Below are 18,375 nucleotides of genomic sequence, written 5' to 3'. Positions count from 1 at the left end.
AGGACTACTTGAGAATATTCAACCCATACAGGTTCATGAGACCAGATGCATCTCCCACAATATTCTTGTATCCAAGTTAGGATGCTGAAGTCTTGATGGGTGGAGAACTAGATGGATTTAAAAACTAGTTGCATGATTGGGCTCAGAGGGTAATGGTCAATGGGTCATACTCTACCTGGAGGTCAGCAAGAAGTGGAATGATGTAGTCATATCTGCTGTTTAACATCTTTCTCAATGACATGGAAGAGGCAACATGGTGTGCTGTCATCAAGTTTGCAGATGACACTAAACTGGGGAGCAGTGGGTACACTGAAAAACAGAGCCACTAGGATGTAAGCTCAAGGAATGGGCTGACGAGTATATTATGAAATAAACAAGGGACAAATACAAAGTCCTGCAACTGGGAAGGACTTTCTTCCTCAATAAGGAAGAGCCCATGTTCTTCCATCCCAACAACAAACAATGTTGTATTGTTGATAGCAACACAGGCTGTAGCCTGACTGTCCAGGGGGCAGCTCTGCTGACAAGGGCCTGAGAACCTGGTAGACAGAAAGCCATATATGAGCCAGCAGTGTGCACTGACAACAAAGGAATCTGTCTGCATCCTGAATTCACAGCAACAGTACTGACAGGAGCATAGCCAGCAGATTGAGACAAGTGTTTATCCTGCTTTATTTGTCTCTTATTAGATAGCACTGAGAATACCGTCTCCAGTTTTGGTTACCCCAGTACAAGAAAAGTATTAAACTGAAGTAAGGTCTACAGAAAGCCAACAAGAAGGTCAGGGCTTGGAGCATGTGCTCTATAAGGAGATGCTGAGGCAACTGGGCTTGTCTAGCCTGGAGAAGGGGAAGCTTGGGAGGGTTGATGCAACATACCAGCAGCTTTCCAGTTTTTCCAAGTATGCAGCCAAGTTGTGCATGACCATAGGAGAAAAGATAACTGACAAAAAGTGAAACAAGGGCAGTCTGACTTAAGGAAAAGCTTTTTCAACACAAAGTTCATCAGGCAGTGGAACGGACTGCTTAAAGAGGTTGGACAGTCTCAGTCCTTGGAGGCTTCCAGAACACCCTGAGCAACCTGATTTGATCTCAGCTGACCCAGCTTTCAGAAAGAAGTTGGACTAGAGACCTGAGGTTCCTGCCAACTTAAATTATTCTAGTATGATTCTGTAATAAAGATCAGCTAAAAACCTGTTCAGGTTTGTTCTCGAGGCTTTTCTTAGAGCATTGTCAGTCTAGAACCATACGTCTTCTTGCTTCTACACATCCGTGCTCATCTCATTGCCCACAGAGCTTGCAAGTGTACTGACTGTTCTCCCTTGGAGCTGCTAACATGCATCGTCGGTTAGAGTGAAGTAATACATTTGACATATATTAAAGCATAAGCCTTAACATTTCTAGTAATTTTTTCTCAAAATCTTGTTTTCTGTGGCCGAAATCATGGTGTATTTTCTAGATGTTAGGCAAGGCATAATTAAAGTGTTTGCCAAAGGTAATACTGCTTACCCAAAGCTGAATGTAAATCTAGTTTTGCTTTCATTAAGCAGGTCTAGTGGTAAGAAACTAAGAAAACTTGTTTAGGTTTGTCTCCCATTTCTCTTTCATTATGGTTTAAAATGGAATAATGCAGTGTACTCAGTGGACATACAGTGCCATAAAAATGATAGAGCTGAAAGGAAAATCTTAATCTCTCTGATCTCATGTCAGCACTTCCTTGGGTCAAGTGGTTGGTGTTGAGGGAGCTATTTAACCTGTTTGCTCCTTGATTTCTCTGTAAATAAAAGTTACCTAGAGAATACAAAAATTATTTAATGGAAGTTTGTGAGAACATTATAAACACTATGCTTTTGCTTTTGATGTACATGCAGAATGACTGCATCTTCAGCCTAGCAAGGAGCAAGATGATGCCAAATTATGGTTAGTTTCAGGAATAGCCGTAGGCATGTTGTGATGAAAATCTAGTGAAAATAAACCATCCATTGCATGAATAAATACATACTGGGAACTTACTGGCTATGGTGGAAATGCAGTTTGATCATATGTTTAAGGCAAACCCAGATCCTAGGAATGATGCTTGAGAGGGCTTGTTATTTCTCTCAGTCCATTATGTCTGGATTTGTTTCAGATCATCATGTTAAATTCTGTCTCTGATCTGCATGGCTATATTGACAAAAGTCAGCTGACCCGGGAGCTGGGAGGAACCCTGGAGTATGGCCACAGTCAGTGGATACATCACAGAACTGTGAGTATTGGTGTTCTTACACACATGTCTACACCCAAAATTGTTCAGATGATGAATGTAGAGCAACTACTTAGTAACTCTTCAGCTGCATTTCAACCTATGGATTCTCCTACGGACTCATGGAAAGAGGAAATCCATGACTCAAATAGAGAAAGGTAAGTTCCCCAAATGTCTTTAACAGAAGTAGTGATCTGTATCTCACTGTTCACCTGGACTATGACCTTACTCAGCAAGGCTCTTTGGCACATTCCTATCTTTTGAGTAATTGATGACATTCATAGGCCTTTAGTTCCTGGTTGAAGTTGAACATAATTTTTAGCACTTTACTGAATCAAAGGTCAAAATTCTCACTTTAATGTTTAATTAAGTCTATGTCTTTAAGAGAAGAAAAATACTCAAAACACTTGATTTTATTTCTTTGGTTTTGTTTCTGTGCTATGTAAATTTGTAGTCCAGCTATGTGTTACTTAGAGCAGTGGAAGGCAGTTAATTGTAGGAAGGCAGAAAACCTTTTTATTCTATTGTCTTTGAGGAAACTTGTTACAGGTTTGATTGTTTGTTCCCTTTTTGGGTTGGTCAATGCATCTCAGTGGCTGCTTCAAAACAATGAAAACAATTCCTCATGGCACCCAGAAAACGTAACAGTTTACAAAAAGCAGACCCCAAGCCCTGGAAGATTAGCAGCCTAGATATTTTCTCATCCTATCTAAGTAAATATGGGAAAATCTGGGTTCTGATCCTGGAAAATTAATTAGTTTCTCAAAGACTGAATGCAGTGTTTGAATCTATGGGTCTGCTTGCAAGGGTGGTATGTTAGAACTCATACCTAAGTAGCCCCAAGGACTTGCAGTTTTCTGAGAAGTCTTGGGTTTTAGTCTTTTGTTGCAGACCCGCATGTTAGATCTCACACTTGGAAAAAAAGATTTTCTGAGGTAGCTTTGTTAAGTCAGTTTTGTCACTTTCATCACTTCCCTTTTATCATTTTCTGTGCTTTACTGTCCTTATGAAATTAAATTTTACTATCCTAGAGAACCACCAAATATTTCAAGCTTCTAAATATGCAAATACAGAATCCGAATTTCCTCTAACACTGGTCTGAACACATTCATAGCTGTGCTGACTACACTGAGGTTAGACTTGAGATATATGAAAGGCTTACATGTTAAAAGTATCAAAAATATGCGACTGTCCTTGTAGGAAAGATAAGTCTGAAGGAATCATCTATATGAGCCCCCAAACAGCTAAAGGCTTGAAAAAATGAGGAAGGGGAGTAGAAAGAAGTACAAGAAAGGCTGTACTGTTTACTAATGACAGGGGTTTACAGAAAGCATGAATATATAGTTTTGGAAAATATGCAGATAAAAATGAGCCAAGATTTGAGGTGACGTTGAGGTGACAATGTGACGTAGTCCCCAGATCTTTTGGTTAAATTTGTTTGAAAAACTTTTACCAAGCATAAAGACTTGGGGGAAAAAACAAACCCACAGATGTAACCTAGGTATATAAAATAATTTATTACTCATATGCACAGGAGAGAGTGGAGGCAAACATGCTATTAAGTGAAACACTGACAAGCTCATGATGCAGACAGCCAAGGAATTTCTGCTGGGTAAGAAGTTGTCATAAGGGCAGTGTCAACCCCCACGGCACCTTGAAACAACCCAACTTTCAGTCTTGCCGAGTTACAGTCTTCATGCCTTTTGCTGCTCCTCTTCTTGTTCTCAGGTGCTGTCCTGCCAGTGCTTTTTTTCTGAAACAGCTTTAAACTGTTGCTAAATGATAGTGAAACAGCAATCTCATTTCACAGCTCTTTGTTTTTGCTTTCTTATCTTGAATAGCTGGGAGCCTATGAGCTTTCTTGCTCACAAAGTACTTTTCTGGCAGTTAGTAAATGGTCTTTGGTCATGGATGGCTCTGTCTGTACTGCAGTCAGAAGTGTGACATTTCAGCCAACTTTAATCCAGTAGTTTCAGTGATGAGAACAGCAGGCTACAGCTGCAAAGAGCTAAGCCAGAGCATATGCAGGTCTGTGCTGCTTATGTTGAAAGCAAGCAGGAATTTATGGGAAAAAAGGGAAGAAGGTTAAGAACTCTGCTAGCATTGACTCATCTGGGACATGTTTCACATCACATACATGGAATGTAATTTATCTCTGCATCTTTAGAATGATGATCCACCTCTAGTTTGTTTTTCACTGAGCACACAGCATGATTTTAACTGTCATGGTTGCAAATGGAGAATTCCCATCATTGCTGGAGAAGGGGATACAACTTGCAATAACTGTGTAGTTTCTGACTGGGTATAAAAGTATTCCTAATGCTGTTGACTGACTCAAGCCATTGGGTGGATTTGATCAGAAAGTGTTAAGAATAAAATACTGTTTTTCTAAACAAAACAGTGCAGTCCCTAAAAAAAAAAAATGGGGCATGACCATGAAAAAAATATCCCATGCAGTTACTTGCTACTAGATAAAAAGTTTTTATCATAACTTGCATGTCTAAACAGTATATTCTACTCTGAAAATGCAGCATTATTTTTAAGCCTTTCTCACCTCCCCTTCAGGAAAACTAAAGTTTTCTGATATGTTATGTGTTGATGCACCAAAGATATAAACAAACAGCAATGCTCCAATGAATTTATGTATTTAAACTATATTTGCAGTGAGTCATTCTTGTATTTGTGTACTAATATAAACAGATGGGAGGGAGGGACTGGGGTGCATCTAGTACAGATAGGCAGGATGAAGATGCACATTTTTGAAAGCCAGGGGGAAGACAGATTGCTGCTGGGTGGATAATGGCTGTGTAAATATAAAAAGGCTTTGCCCTAAATACTTTCAGAGTCCCCTCAACTTAAATGAAGCCTTCACTAAAATTTTGAACACAGTAAAGTTTCCCAGCAAGCATAGGCAGAGGGTCTGAAGTTCCAGTCCTGACTTTGAAGTTGATGTCCTCTGTGGTTTCATTATGTGTACTAAGCTCTGGGAGTTCCCCAGCTGGTTCATGGAGATGACAATATTTGTAGGCCTAAGAAAAGATCATTTGTGACACAGGGATTTATTTTGTCACTTCTAGCATATCTGCCAAATGAAGGGCAACATGGCCGGGTTTACAAGCATGTAATATTTGCAGCACAGTATGCCTTGAAGGACTAAGCATTGTTATGGGGCTAAGGGGAAATAACCAGTCTGTGACTTTATGCTTTTGCTTTTCCAGGCTATTGAAAACTTTGCAATGACAGTAAAAACAACAGCACAGATGCTACAGACTTTTGGAACAGACCTAGCAGAGACTGAACTTCCCAACGATGTGCAGTGCACAGAGGAGCTCCTCTCTGCACACACTGACCACCACGGCAAGCTGAAGGTGAATATTGTCTCAAGACAGCACCATCAGTTCAATATATGATTTTTGATTAAACAAAATTTTCTGCCATCTTTTGGGATTCCATTGTCTGGAAATTACAGAAGAGGACAGAAACCTGGGTTCAGAAGTTTGATTTGATTGAACTATGAAAAAGGACTTTTTGCAGGTTCAGGAATAATAGAACAGGGAAATGTCACTTCTATATGAGAGAGTGTTGTAGGGTCACATCTGGAATAGCATGGGCTCCTGATGAAGAGCTCATCAGAAAGGATGAATTCACACTAGACCAGATTTAAGGATAATCCAGAAAGAGACAGAATGATCTAGCTAGATTATGACTTGTTTTGTTTTTCAAAAAGAGTTGGGTCAAGTTTAGCTTTGTAGAATAAGGCTCAGAAGAAAACATTACTGCTGTCAACAAACACCTTAAGTTAAACACAAGAGAAAAAATGTTACTTAAGCTATATTAGCACAAGAACAAGTTTCATACAAGAAGTGTGCAGTGATGTGGGGACTCATTAGCTGACACGTTAATGTTTCAGCTTCATTATCCTTTTCAATGTTCATGTTTCATGCTTGGAAGACACCTCCTTCTGTGGATGACTCCTTGGTGACTGACACATTGTGTCTCAGCTTGTCACAATATTGTTAAGGAAATTCCATTAAGAAGTGCTATGTCTCAGCACAGTCCTTCAGCTCACTGAACAATCTGCAGCACACATCCAATCTGTGGTAGAATAATTTATTTTGCAAGTTGCCAGGTCAGAAATGTAATCTTCTCAGAAGTTATATACTATTCCTTTTCTTAGAAACGTATCTATCATTCAATGTGAATGGATTTAGTCTCTATGTTTCTAGAAAAAAATGTCTTCTTTAGTAAGCATTTATATTTTTTTCTAAGTATTTAACAACCTATGAAAGAATCTTCCTTTAGCATTATTGTGTTGTACATCTGAGAGATGTGAGCATTGATACAGTAAATACATACAATTTGTTTGGCTTGTTCTTTCCCCTCAGGATGAGCTGAAACTGGCTGTGAAGCAGGGAGCCACCCTACTGACATGCATTAGGGAGCCAGTCACCCGAAGTGCCAACTGCAAGCTCAGTTCAGATGAGCTGGAAAATGTCGCAACAGTGGAAAGGTTAGTGAAGCTGGATTACCTTGTGCAAGTCGCTAATTTATTTGTAAGAAATGCAAGTGTAACTTAAATGATTTAAATATGCAGGTGAGAAATTCCCAGTGGTTAAGCTTTGTTACGTAATTCAGAGAAGGGAATAGTTTTGAGGAAGTTACCTGATTAAACTGTCAAGGCAAGTTCAAACCAGTCCTGAATGTCTTCGTAATTTTTGGTTGGACCACTAACTACCTGGCTGAAAATCTGATGTGAGACTTACTTACCATGTAACATATTGATCTTCCAAATTCCTATGCCTGGTTAGAAAGTGGCATCTGAATCTATGTAAGATGAGAGAGTATATGCTTGTGCATGTCTGTGAAAATACTTGGGGAAGAACAGATGAAGGTGATACGCTGAAACATTCCTCTTCATAGCTGCACAGAGAGAGAGAAACCCCTATTCTTTCCTGCAATACTAGTTATTACTATAAAGCTTTTAGTCACCGTGTAGAAGTTTCTGCTGTGCCATGTGATGCAGTGGAAAGAGAAATGCTGTGCCAGTGTTTCAGTGCGTTTGCATTCACTGGGAACAAAGCAGCCAAAAGTAAAGCTGAGCTGCTATTTTTCACTGAATACTTTAAAATCTTTTAAACAGTCATCCCAAAGGAATTTGCAAATTCATCTTGAATTCAACAACTACCTTTGATTAAAAACATGTTTTTCAGAGGTAGATCAAAAACAGGACTTTGTTTTTGAGAGGAATAAGAGGGAGCTATTAGCATTTATCCCAGTATGATGATTCCAGTACTCACTGAGCTTGTAGTAGATCAGGCCTGGCTCCTGCCTGCCCAAAGAGTGCCCACTTATTGAAATATAGTATCTTCAGAAAATACTTGTTTTCTTTCCTTTTCCTTTTCCATTTTCCTTTCATCCATTTAAACTGTTCTGCTTTGTAGTACAGTTAATAGATCATTGAAAGACTGTGAGGATGATTCACTAGTCTGGTGTCAGGCATTTTACTCAAGATGTATGATGCCTTGATTCTAATTTCTTTGTGAATAAATATTCCATCATTTACACAGAGTGAAGCAATATCCATGAGAGGCATTATGAGCTTCTAATCTATTGTTTTTAATTGACTGGGAAAATTGTTCAGTCTTTGCCTATTTCTGATGGGTGAAGAAAATGGACAAATTGTAGAGTTCTGCTTTAAACATTCCTTAAAATAATAATTGCATCATACTTAGTTTTTAGTAATCTGAGGTGAATTATGGTTGAAGAATTGGGTGGAAGCTGAAGAGAGACAGCTGCCTTTGGCTGCCAGCATGTGGAACAACTCTGTGTTCTTGTTGAAGGTCAGGAGGCAGGACTGCAACTGCTACAGTGGAGCCATGTAGTTGCCACTTTTCAGCCACACTCCTGCCTGTCCTACTGCAAATTTCATTCTCTTGTTAACGGGAAAGTTGACATAGAGCCTTCTTACATTATAGGCTCCCCACCATCTCCCTACTCTGCTTTCTGCCATCAATTGGTGTAACTGAAAAGAAATGAACTATAGGAAATAAATAAGTTCTTTTAATTCTGATTTCTTAACAGGTTGTTAGCTCAGTTGGATGAAACAGAAAAGGCTTTTGATCAATTTTGGACCAAGCATCACCTAAAACTAGAACAATGCCTGCAGCTACGACACTTTGAACAGGATTTTAGAGAGGTATTTAATTTGTTCAATTTGTCTATCCTTCCCTTATAAGATCAAATTTTACTCATACTCAAAGTATACTGACAATAAAAAAAGGAGATTGCAAGAGAAGCCCTTCATTGTGAAACAGGGAATGGATATTCAAAAATTTAATTCTTGACAGCTATCAGATATCTTACAACATGTGAAAAAAGCACAGTGAGGAAAGTGCCTCTTTAGCCAATGTGTGATACACCAACTTCTCAATAAATCATTTTGCATTTATGTATGATGTTACAAAATACCACTTCTGTGATGGTAAATCCAATCCCACCAGAGTCATTGCAATACAGTTCAGCAAGCCCAACTGCCAGCCCAGAGGCTGAATTAATGCAGACTCTGGAATATTATAGACTCTGAAGTCACAGGTCTTCAAAACTATGTGGGCCTAAATAGTGAGAAGCAGGGCAAGTCCTTGAGGAATAGTTGAATGCTGCTTTATTCCTTGGCTTTTCCATTTTGGAACAAGCTGAAAGACTGAACTTGATATGCAGGAACAAACTGAAAGAATAAATTTGATATGCAGACTCTTCTAAAAGATGTAGGTGAATATTTAGGAGACATAAGTTTGCTATAATTTTATGAATATCTTGTGATGGGATTTTCAGTGGGGTCTTTTTGTTGGGTTTGTCTGTTTGTTTGGGGTGGTTTTGTTTGTGTTATTTTTGTTGCTGCTGTTATGTTTTAGGTAAAACTGGTGTTGGATAATCTCATGGAAGCACAAGCAGGTTTTGCTGACATTGGGGACAGTGTGAGTCGTGTGGAGCACCTCCTAAGGGAACAGAAACAACTGGAAGAGAAAGGACAGGTGTGCACTCAGTATAGTATTCTACCTGCTAAGGACATAATCTTCTAGGCACTTCTCTGTCATTTTCCTTGCTTCATGCTTGCTTTCTTCTCATGAGTCATTATTTTAAATTGGAAAACTCAGGTCCTAATTTCCAGCAGCCAGAGTTGTTCAGACCCAGTAGTTCCAGTGCATTTCTTGGAAAGCTAGAATGCAGTTCAAAATTTGTTATTTCAAACATGGAAAGGTTAGGTCCATCTTTGCAATCGGAAAAGCTCAGAACACTTAACAGGTCACCTTGGCCAGACTTTCAAGAGCATTCTATTCAGATACTTAGCAGTTTGAGGAACACCTATGCTTTCCAATAAACACCTTTTCCAGACATTGGGACTTTGAAATGCCATCAGCTGGTTAGCCATGATATACATCATATTGAGTATTATTAGAAAGCACTGAAAAAAATGTCTAAGTTGAATTAGAGGAGGATGCACATGAACAAATGAAAAAGCTGGTGCTCATCTTTTTAAAGAACAGGGTTAAGATTTAGAAATATTGTGATCATTGCACAGCTCTTCCTTAGAAACATAAAGGAAGAAAAGTTACAGTAACATGCATTTTCCTTTCACTGACCATGTCACATAAGGTATTGATGTATGCTCTGTTCCTGTTAGCCACCTCTAATTTCATCCTACTGTGATTAAGTTTATGAACTGTACTCTGAAGAGTTTTCCAAAGTATATCTTGAAAAATAAACTAAAGCATTATAAACCAGCAATTAGTAAGTAAAATAATACAGGGGTTTTTATTATTGGGAACTTTGTAGGGAAAAAAACTTGTATAATGAATGTCCCCAGTTCATGAGAAAGAAGGTGGCATACAATCACAGAATCACAGTTATCACAGAATAATTAAGGATGGAAGAGACTTTTGGGGGCCATCTTGTTCAACACTCCTGCTCAAGCATGGCTGCCTAGAGCAGGGTGCTCAAGAGGGCAGGTTGTTCAGATGACTTTTTAATATTTTCAAGGAGGGAGAGTCCACAACCTCTCTGGGCAACCTGTTCCAGTGCTCGGTCATCCTCACAGTAAAAAAAGTGTTTCCTGATATTCAGATGGAACCTCTTGAGTTTCAATATACCCACTGACAACAAAGTAAGACATACCAACTGGATTAATATTCCAAACCTTTACCTCCAGGCTACAGCAGGAATTACAGAGATGGAATGACTTTTTTATGCATGTCATTTTGACATCTAACTTTGGATTTTTTTTCTCATTAACTTGCCAGGAACCTTTGGAGAAGGCCCAATCTCTAGCTCTGCATGGAGAACAGCTCATCCAAAACAACCATTATGCAGTTGACTCTATTAGACCAAAGTGTGTTGAACTCAGGCGTATTTGTGATGACTTTACCAATGAGACCAAGAAAAAGTATGATATTCTGGGAAAGTCTCTTGAGTTGCATAAGCAGTTAGATAAGGTGAGTGAACCTTCTCACATATCAGCCCTAGTAACTGAAAATGAATGTTTTTATAAACTCAGGTAATTTGGATGAAGAGAAAAAGTATTCTTTTTTTCTCCATTTCATTCAGAAATCGTTACTATAAAAACTGGAGCAGTAGTTTCCCATAATTATGGTTTTTAAATGATGAAAAGTAGGAAATAAAACTAAGCAAAATGGGCTAAATTTTAAATGAGAACCAAATGTATTCCAGTGCTTAAAAATTAACAGCTTACTGCTTGTTCAGTCGTTTTCCCTTTTTCTGATCTAGACAGAATAGCAAGCTAAAAGCTTTGAGAATATCTGCATGCTATTCCAGCCTCATCTGAAACAAGAGTTATCAAAGTTTTATAGTAAAAAACTATTTTGGAGCATTTGTCGTTTGACATTTATGGGGGGGGCCTAAGAAATTCTGTGGAGTTTTTATACGATTCAAATATTCTTTTTGGGTTTTGGATAATTGTGTGACTGAACACTGAAATGAGGTAGTACAGCTGAGAGATTTGATTTGTTACCACAGTAAGGCTTACCCTCTTGGCTCAGATTATTATTATTTTACCTGTTACTGGATCATCTAACCCATAAGAGCTGAACTGAACTTGCTGTTATTCTACGTATCTAGGTGGGGTGACTTGTGGCCAGCAACTGTTGGGTGCTATGAAGGAACATTGATTTCCTTTAGTGACTTTAGGGCAAATCCTTATTTTGTGGAGTAGAAACAGCACTTCACAACGTGGTCTGTCAGTGATGGTGGAGTCCTTCTTACCCCATTTTTCTCTAAAGGCAAGCCAATGGTGTGAAGCTGGAATCTACCTGTTAGCTTCCCAAGCTGTGGACAAGTGCCAGTCACAAGAGGGAGCTGAAACTGCACTCGTTGAAATTGAAAAGTTCTTGGTAACAGCTAAGGAGCACCAGCTCTCTAACCCGAAGGAGTTCTACAATCAGTTTGAGATGATCCTCACCCCTGAAATAAAGGTAAACTCCCTCAAACTTAGAATTTCAAAATTACCGATTGCCTTGTACATAAGTGTCTGTATATTTGAGTTTGCTCAAATATGCCTCTTTTCCTACACTAAAAGGGCACAGAGGTGAGCACTTGTTGCAGTAAGTTTTACTTGGATGAGCAGTTGTCAAATACGTGTGATTTTCTTCAGAGTAGTGCTAGAAAGACTGCATGAGTCATCATGTCCTATTCAGTGACACCAAGATCTGTGCAGAATGCATGGGCTAGGTTGCATTAAACAGCAGCACAGTATGATCTTCACCTCTAGTCTGAGTCTGGGTAACAGAAGTCTTTTCTTTGCTCAGTCCAGCACAACCATGTGTTGTTTGCTTTTTCTCTGCCTAGGCCAATGCCCAAAGAATTCTACAAAAACTAGAAGATGTACAAGAAATGTTTGACAAAAGGCAAGTAAGTCTGAAGAAGCTGGCAGCCAAACAGACGCGGCCAGTACAACCTGTTGCCCCACATCCTGAATCTTCCCCAAAGAGAGCATCACCAAAGATTACCAGACCAGCAGGAGTAGGTAGGTCATGAACAGCTGCTTTCAGATACACACCAATGTTTTCTCCACATGATCATGTTTGAGTTTTGTTATCAGAATGAAGACTTGCATATGATATTCAGTGTCAGTGCTGTGGGCTCAATGTTAAAAATTAATGTGAAATATCTGTCACTTCAAACATACTAACAAGGGTGAATAAAAAAAAAATCAGCCTTCTCTTCTTAGGTCTAATTCCCAGAGTACACTTCCATCCTGTTTCTCAGTGTGTCTTAATACAGCCAATTCTTGAAAATCCAAACAAAAAAAAATTACGCTAAGCACTAACCAACTTTACATTGCATATACTGTAATATGAATATTTGGCTTTAAAGGGTCACAATCTTTAAAGCTTCAATCAGATACTTGCAAAAGTTAAGTTTTCATTAGTGACAATGTCATATTGGTGCAACTTTTTTTTTCCCCCTCTACATAACTGTTTATTCACTTCCTAGTGTTGCCCTCTACTAACTACATAAGTTGAATGTTTTTTCTGTTTGGAATTTACCCAAAGTTCCTTACTTAAGCTTAGCATATACCTTTAACCAAGAGAGCTATTTTCTGCAAAAAGAACATGGGTGAATCTAATTTGAAACAGTGCATCTTGCAGCTACCCAGTAGTAACAAGAAAGGGTTGACCCTTTTCAGCAGAGATGCTTATAAAAAATTTAAAAAGGGAAACTTAGGGCTTTTTGTAAGTGGCACCTTCAACAAAAAGCTTTGGAAAAAGCTAATTTGCATGAAGAGCATACAATGAACTTGCTCTCGCAGCAGGAAGATTAGGACAGCCAGTAGCCTGACCATTTTGCTTTCTAGGCATGCTATCACAAGGTCATACAAATGTCCCTGTTGTTCTCCTCTGCTCCGCAACACTCATCCTTTCTTACCCAGGAAAAAAAAAATTCTTCCAGTTACTACACCAGTTTGACATCTGTACATTTTTCCCCAAACTATGTGTTTTTAACATACAGTTGCTACCTCAAGCTTCAACTTTGCTGTTGGCTTAAGGCAAGCTGAGAGCACATTTCTTTTGAAGAGATCCTGCTCTGCTACCTGCACATCCTCCAGTAATATGTTCCCCTTTTGCACTGTTGTTGACAGTCGATTAGCTGTATGAGTTGTGATTTACCTTGAAAACTCAATGATGTAGTAGTTAGTTTTCCATCGCATGAGTTACAAAAATCCAGGGAGCTCTGGAGACCACATAACCCAATCACCCTGCTCAAAATGGCACTAACTTCAAAACTGATCAGATTGTGCACTACTGCTGAAGCAAAAGAAGTCGCAGAAAAATGGTGTTAGGTGGTCAGTAGGTCAGAACTAGCTAGTCCCTGCTAGTGGTACTACAGAATGGCTTTCACCTGTTGTGAAACTGCATCTTCAGGCTAAATGCTAGTCTTGTGGTTTTGTGTATACATGCAGTCTCTTGTGTTTCTTGAACTTCTTTCTTGTCATTTTAGAGCACTTGCAGATTTTTTTAATTAAACTTTTGGTATAGATAGAACCTTAAAGAATAGTCACTAGAATATAAATGACAATACTTTAAGGTTTGATTCTCATTCATACAGACAACCCTGTACTATGAGCTTTTTCACAGAAAATCATGAGATGATCCCTTGCTTTGACCCTTGCAGTATAGTTCAGTGTTACACACATAATACAGGATGATTGTGTAACAAGGATTAGCCTCTGATATCCTGTTGCAAATTACTAGGTAGTTTAAATTTACTTTAAAATGTCACTCCAGTTGTGCTCTGAGGAGATGCAAAGTGCAACCCAGTCCTGTCTAGACATTGGTAAGTAGACTGTAGCAACTCATTCAGATTCTTTGTGCCTGAAGATGGTTGACCTAGAGTATTCTGTACAAAAAAGAAAAAAAAAACCAACCCAGTTACTTCAACTTCCATGAACAGTACATGTATATCTACATATTCTGTGTAATGGCATCCTTTGTTTACTATCCAAATTGTCCACTACATACTTTAAGTTTCCTAAGTCCCCTTTTGCTCAGAATGACAAAGCTCTTGGCAAGTACTGGTGGTAAGTATTTTAGTATCTTTTCCTCTGAAAGAAAACTGAAGCACACATAAACTGAGTGATTCACCAAGGGGTTTCACAGTCTGAGTCTGAAATGTGGCTGAGAATAGAAAGAGGGACACTGAGTTCTATTCCAAGCCTTGAAAATGAGGCTGTAAAATTCTGCTTTTCTTGAAGCTACCCTCTCTTGGACTTTCCTCTGTGCACTCGCTTCACACTCACAGGATCAGCATTTATTTATGGAGAGAATTTACTGAACACCATCTTGGAAAATGAGAGAGGCTAAGAGCACCATCTTGAAAGAGATACTGTAACATGTTACTATTTGTTACCTGAACATCTCTAAAAGTTTGCAAAACAGATTATGGCAAAATAAAATACCATATTCCTAGGCTGTGTAAATACAAAGGCAGGCAAAGGCAATAAAAAGTGTTAAACAGAAATAGAAGGCCAGAAAGAAAGGCTTTTGTCCCCAGGCAGCAGATGAAACAATACCATGGCAATATTGCAGTGGTTGTCTGTGCAAGGGAAAAAAGAAGTTACTTTCATTTCAGAATAGATTTTTGGGTTTTTTTTTTACTTGCTGACTATGTATTTCCCTAATAAGGAGTGGTACGAGAAATTCAGTCTAATACAGGGTGATAATGGAAAAAAATCTTAACATATGTGAAAGTTCAGGCATGAAATATTCCATTATTGTAACGGTGAGACTCTTTATTTTACATGGAATATGTGCATACAGGCAGAGCTGATATCATGTATGAGTGAAAGGGCATATTTCTGTCAGAGAAATGACTGTGACAGTTTCTTATGTCCTTAATAGTCTCTAGTGACTCTTTGCAAAGTCTTAACTTAGAGAAGACCCAGAAAGGCAGCTCAGAGCTGAACTGTACTCTACCTCACCTAATGCTTTTCTGTGGATCAGGAAATTCTGAAGCATTTTTCTTCAGTTTTCTTAAAGCTTTTGGTTTCACAAATGAACTTGTAAATTTTGTGGGGATGGGTCTATTCAGCACTGAAAAACTGATGCTGGAATTATAATGGTTGAAACTAGATGATCTTAAGGTCCTTTCCAAACCAGACCATTCTTTGATTCTATGATGCTCAAAAGTCTATGCCAGCTAGACTTGGCGCACATTTTAGCTGCGGGAATCTGCTTAATTATTCACAGATCAACCCAGAAAGTCCTCTGCTGACTCTTTTATAATAAATGCCTTGAAAATATTTAATGAGTATATATGACATCTTATTTCAAGGAGAACCCTTTTTATTCCCAATGGAAGCTGCTTGAAAACTAATAATGGCTAAACTGGCCCATATATAAGTTGAGAGAACAGAAGTGGCACTTAATGCAGAAATTCCTTTGCTCTAGTTCACTTCTGAGGGTATCACTTTTGATGATTTGACTACATATTTGTGGTCTGTTTCTGTACAAAGCTCCTTAGCTGGAGTGAATTGGGATAGGTCTGCAAAGTCAAACCATGCAGGCTAGTATTGCCCACAAGCTGTCAGGTACAGTGGGATAAGCCACAGAACTGTAAAAGATAGTACAAGCTATTAGGGATGACTGTAGTTCACATTTTTCTATTTTAATTTGCTTGTAATTCTCCCAAACTCTAACTCTTTGAAATGAAACTTTCCCAAAGGCTATCTTCTTCAGCCTGATACTTCCTTGGAAAACTTCAGTAGAAAATTATTTGGCCATCTCGGTGAACAAGGCTAGGAAAATAGTCTCCCTTTAGTTACCTTTGGTGAGAGCTAGAATGTGGCACTACAAAATAGTTTTGTCCCTTCCTAAAGTGCCCAGATGTGGCAGAATTATATGCACTTGAAGAAAAAAAAAAAAACAAAAGCTCATACATGTTCATTATATATGAACCTGCTACAGTTTAGCTCCTATAGTCTCATTTTCTCTGTTGTCAGCAAAAATCTTTGGATCACAGAGACAAAATATGTTTCTTATCCCTGCACTGCTAGTTTCCTTACAGTATGGTCTTGTGGCAGCTTAAAGCCCTTCTTAATTCAAGGCTGTCAGTCTCCTTCTCTTCCCTCTTCTTTGCCCAGCACAGCAGTGTGTTTGTAACTGCTCTCTCCTGGAACTTATGGTCACATAACTAGTGAGAACAAAGGAGGAAACTGAAAACTGCCACTGGGGGTGGATGGGTGTTTTTTTGTGGCTAGTTCAGCCCTTCATCATCCAATCCCATGAACAGCAGTGCTGACACAAAAAGGAGGCAGAAGTGTGTGGGCAGAGGTTGGGAGGAAGGGGAAAGCTGTATACAGTTCAGTTAGCTTTCAACTGTTCTGGGGTCATCCCTGACACTCTGACTACTTACTGCTCCTTTTATTCCTGTGGACATGGGAAAGAGAAGCTGATGCTGTAGGTGTAAAGGTTTCAACCCTGTTAAAAGTCCCTGTGGGTGTTAATGTGATTCAACTTAGTGCAGTTTTGCAGGGTTGTTTTTTTTTTAAGGACTTGTGCAACTATATGAAGAAATCTACACTGAAAGAGCAGTGAAAGACTGAATTCAGAATTACTGGGTAGGGCATGTTCTCTTCAATATGTGAAGTGGCATATAGTACTCAGTAATGTGAAAATTTAGATCTAAAAATGTCAAGTTGGTCTCCCAAAGTAGTGTATTCTCTTTTGATCTTTATCTGTGGAACTCAGTGGGCTTGATAACAGCCTGCTACCTCTGAGAAGTGTTGTGAAAACAGCTCAGTAAATATTTACAAGGCACTTGAATTGTAAAAAAGGCTATTAAAAAATACAATTACTTTCATAGCAGGGGTTGAAATAGCATGTGGATAGTAAGGCTCTGGACTCCCACTGAGAAACACAGATAAAGCAAAATAGTAAATAGCTGCTCATGAATTAAGTGGTCTTGACTCTAGGCACTGAATGAGACAAGGATTCTTATAGGGGTGTGAACCAAGAGGCATTAGCAGCAAAGGGGCAAAATTAGGGTTGCACATGTAGCTGAGCTTCTGTCTTCTAAATGATTGTGTGCAACATAAATATGAAATACAGGAGCAGAGATGTCAAGATTTCTGTGAGCTCATTAAGCAAGTAGCATGTTCAACAGCACACTGCACATACAAAATCCATGACTTGCTCTACAACCATCTTAGAAGGCCAACTTGGAACATGAAATGCATAGGGGGAGACACAGCTGGAACCTTTTCAGTTCTTTAAATAATAGAATTCAAACTGGTTTCATCTCAGTTAAATGTGTACAACTGCTCATTGGATCCATTCCAGCATTCCTCACAGTCACTAGTGCATAACACTCACTAACTAATAACATCTGGATAGAGAATATAAGAATGTCTTGCAGAGTCTGGGGATGTGTGCAGGAGAAGTGAGGATGCAGAGGATTAGCTGACTCAGAAAAGATGGTGCATGTGATTTTCATTAACGGTTTTGGGAAACCACCAGTTTCTGTAGTTCAAGATATTTCTATAAATGAAGTAGAGAAAAGATGCTTTCATTTTTATGTCTGTAGCTGCTATCACACTCAGACAAGTCTGAGGAAACCAAGTAGTTTGTCCCCTTGCAGGATAATATTCCACATACAGGGGTCTTGCTCCATGCTTCTTATATGGGCAGATGTTCAGGGAGCTTGAAGACAATTTTGCTAGAGCAAAGAAGTATAGATCATACTGCCTAAAAATTGAAAAGACTTTCTGTATTAAGCCATTAAATGATGAACCTTAGATGCTCTACTTGTCTAAGCAAGCTGTTTTGTCATCTCCAGCATTCAAAACAACTCTTAAGCCATTATCTTCAAACTCATCTTCCTGTGAGACCATGTGAGCTGCAAGTCCCAATAGACACTTTAGCAGACTAGGTGTTTGCATGCCTGTTCTCAAAAGGAGTTTGATTCTGCTGTAGGTGACCAGTGAGAACGCATAAACTCTTCCACAGAAAACAGATGGGGAAGCATGTGGTTGGGAAATTCAAGCAAGACCTAAATGTAAAGCATATTTATTTAAGGGGGGCTTTGAATGTCTTACAAGTGCTGGGTGTGTGTCGTAACCCTTGA

The 18,375-nt window shown here is 38.9% G+C and overlaps 1 protein-coding gene across 1 annotated transcript in view; it reads left to right on the top strand.

Annotated features, from left to right (window-relative positions):
* The window catches only part of MCF2L2 (MCF.2 cell line derived transforming sequence-like 2), a 159,748-nt gene that overhangs the window by 41,813 nt on the left and 99,560 nt on the right, over window positions 1-18,375 (top strand). Inside the window, exons 6-13 of the mRNA XM_034064321.1 lie at window positions 2,128-2,244; window positions 5,460-5,609; window positions 6,627-6,751; window positions 8,323-8,437; window positions 9,153-9,272; window positions 10,539-10,730; window positions 11,535-11,726; window positions 12,100-12,277. Of these exons, the coding sequence (XP_033920212.1) occupies window positions 2,128-2,244; window positions 5,460-5,609; window positions 6,627-6,751; window positions 8,323-8,437; window positions 9,153-9,272; window positions 10,539-10,730; window positions 11,535-11,726; window positions 12,100-12,277 (1,189 nt within the window). The remainder of the gene's footprint in view (window positions 1-2,127; window positions 2,245-5,459; window positions 5,610-6,626; window positions 6,752-8,322; window positions 8,438-9,152; window positions 9,273-10,538; window positions 10,731-11,534; window positions 11,727-12,099; window positions 12,278-18,375) is intronic.

This window comes from Melopsittacus undulatus, chromosome 6 (assembly GCF_012275295.1).
Source record: "Melopsittacus undulatus isolate bMelUnd1 chromosome 6, bMelUnd1.mat.Z, whole genome shotgun sequence".
Classification (NCBI taxonomy): domain Eukaryota; kingdom Metazoa; phylum Chordata; class Aves; order Psittaciformes; family Psittaculidae; genus Melopsittacus; species Melopsittacus undulatus.
The sequence above is the reverse complement of the archived record's forward strand: the minus strand, read 5'-3'. Positions and strand labels throughout refer to the sequence as shown.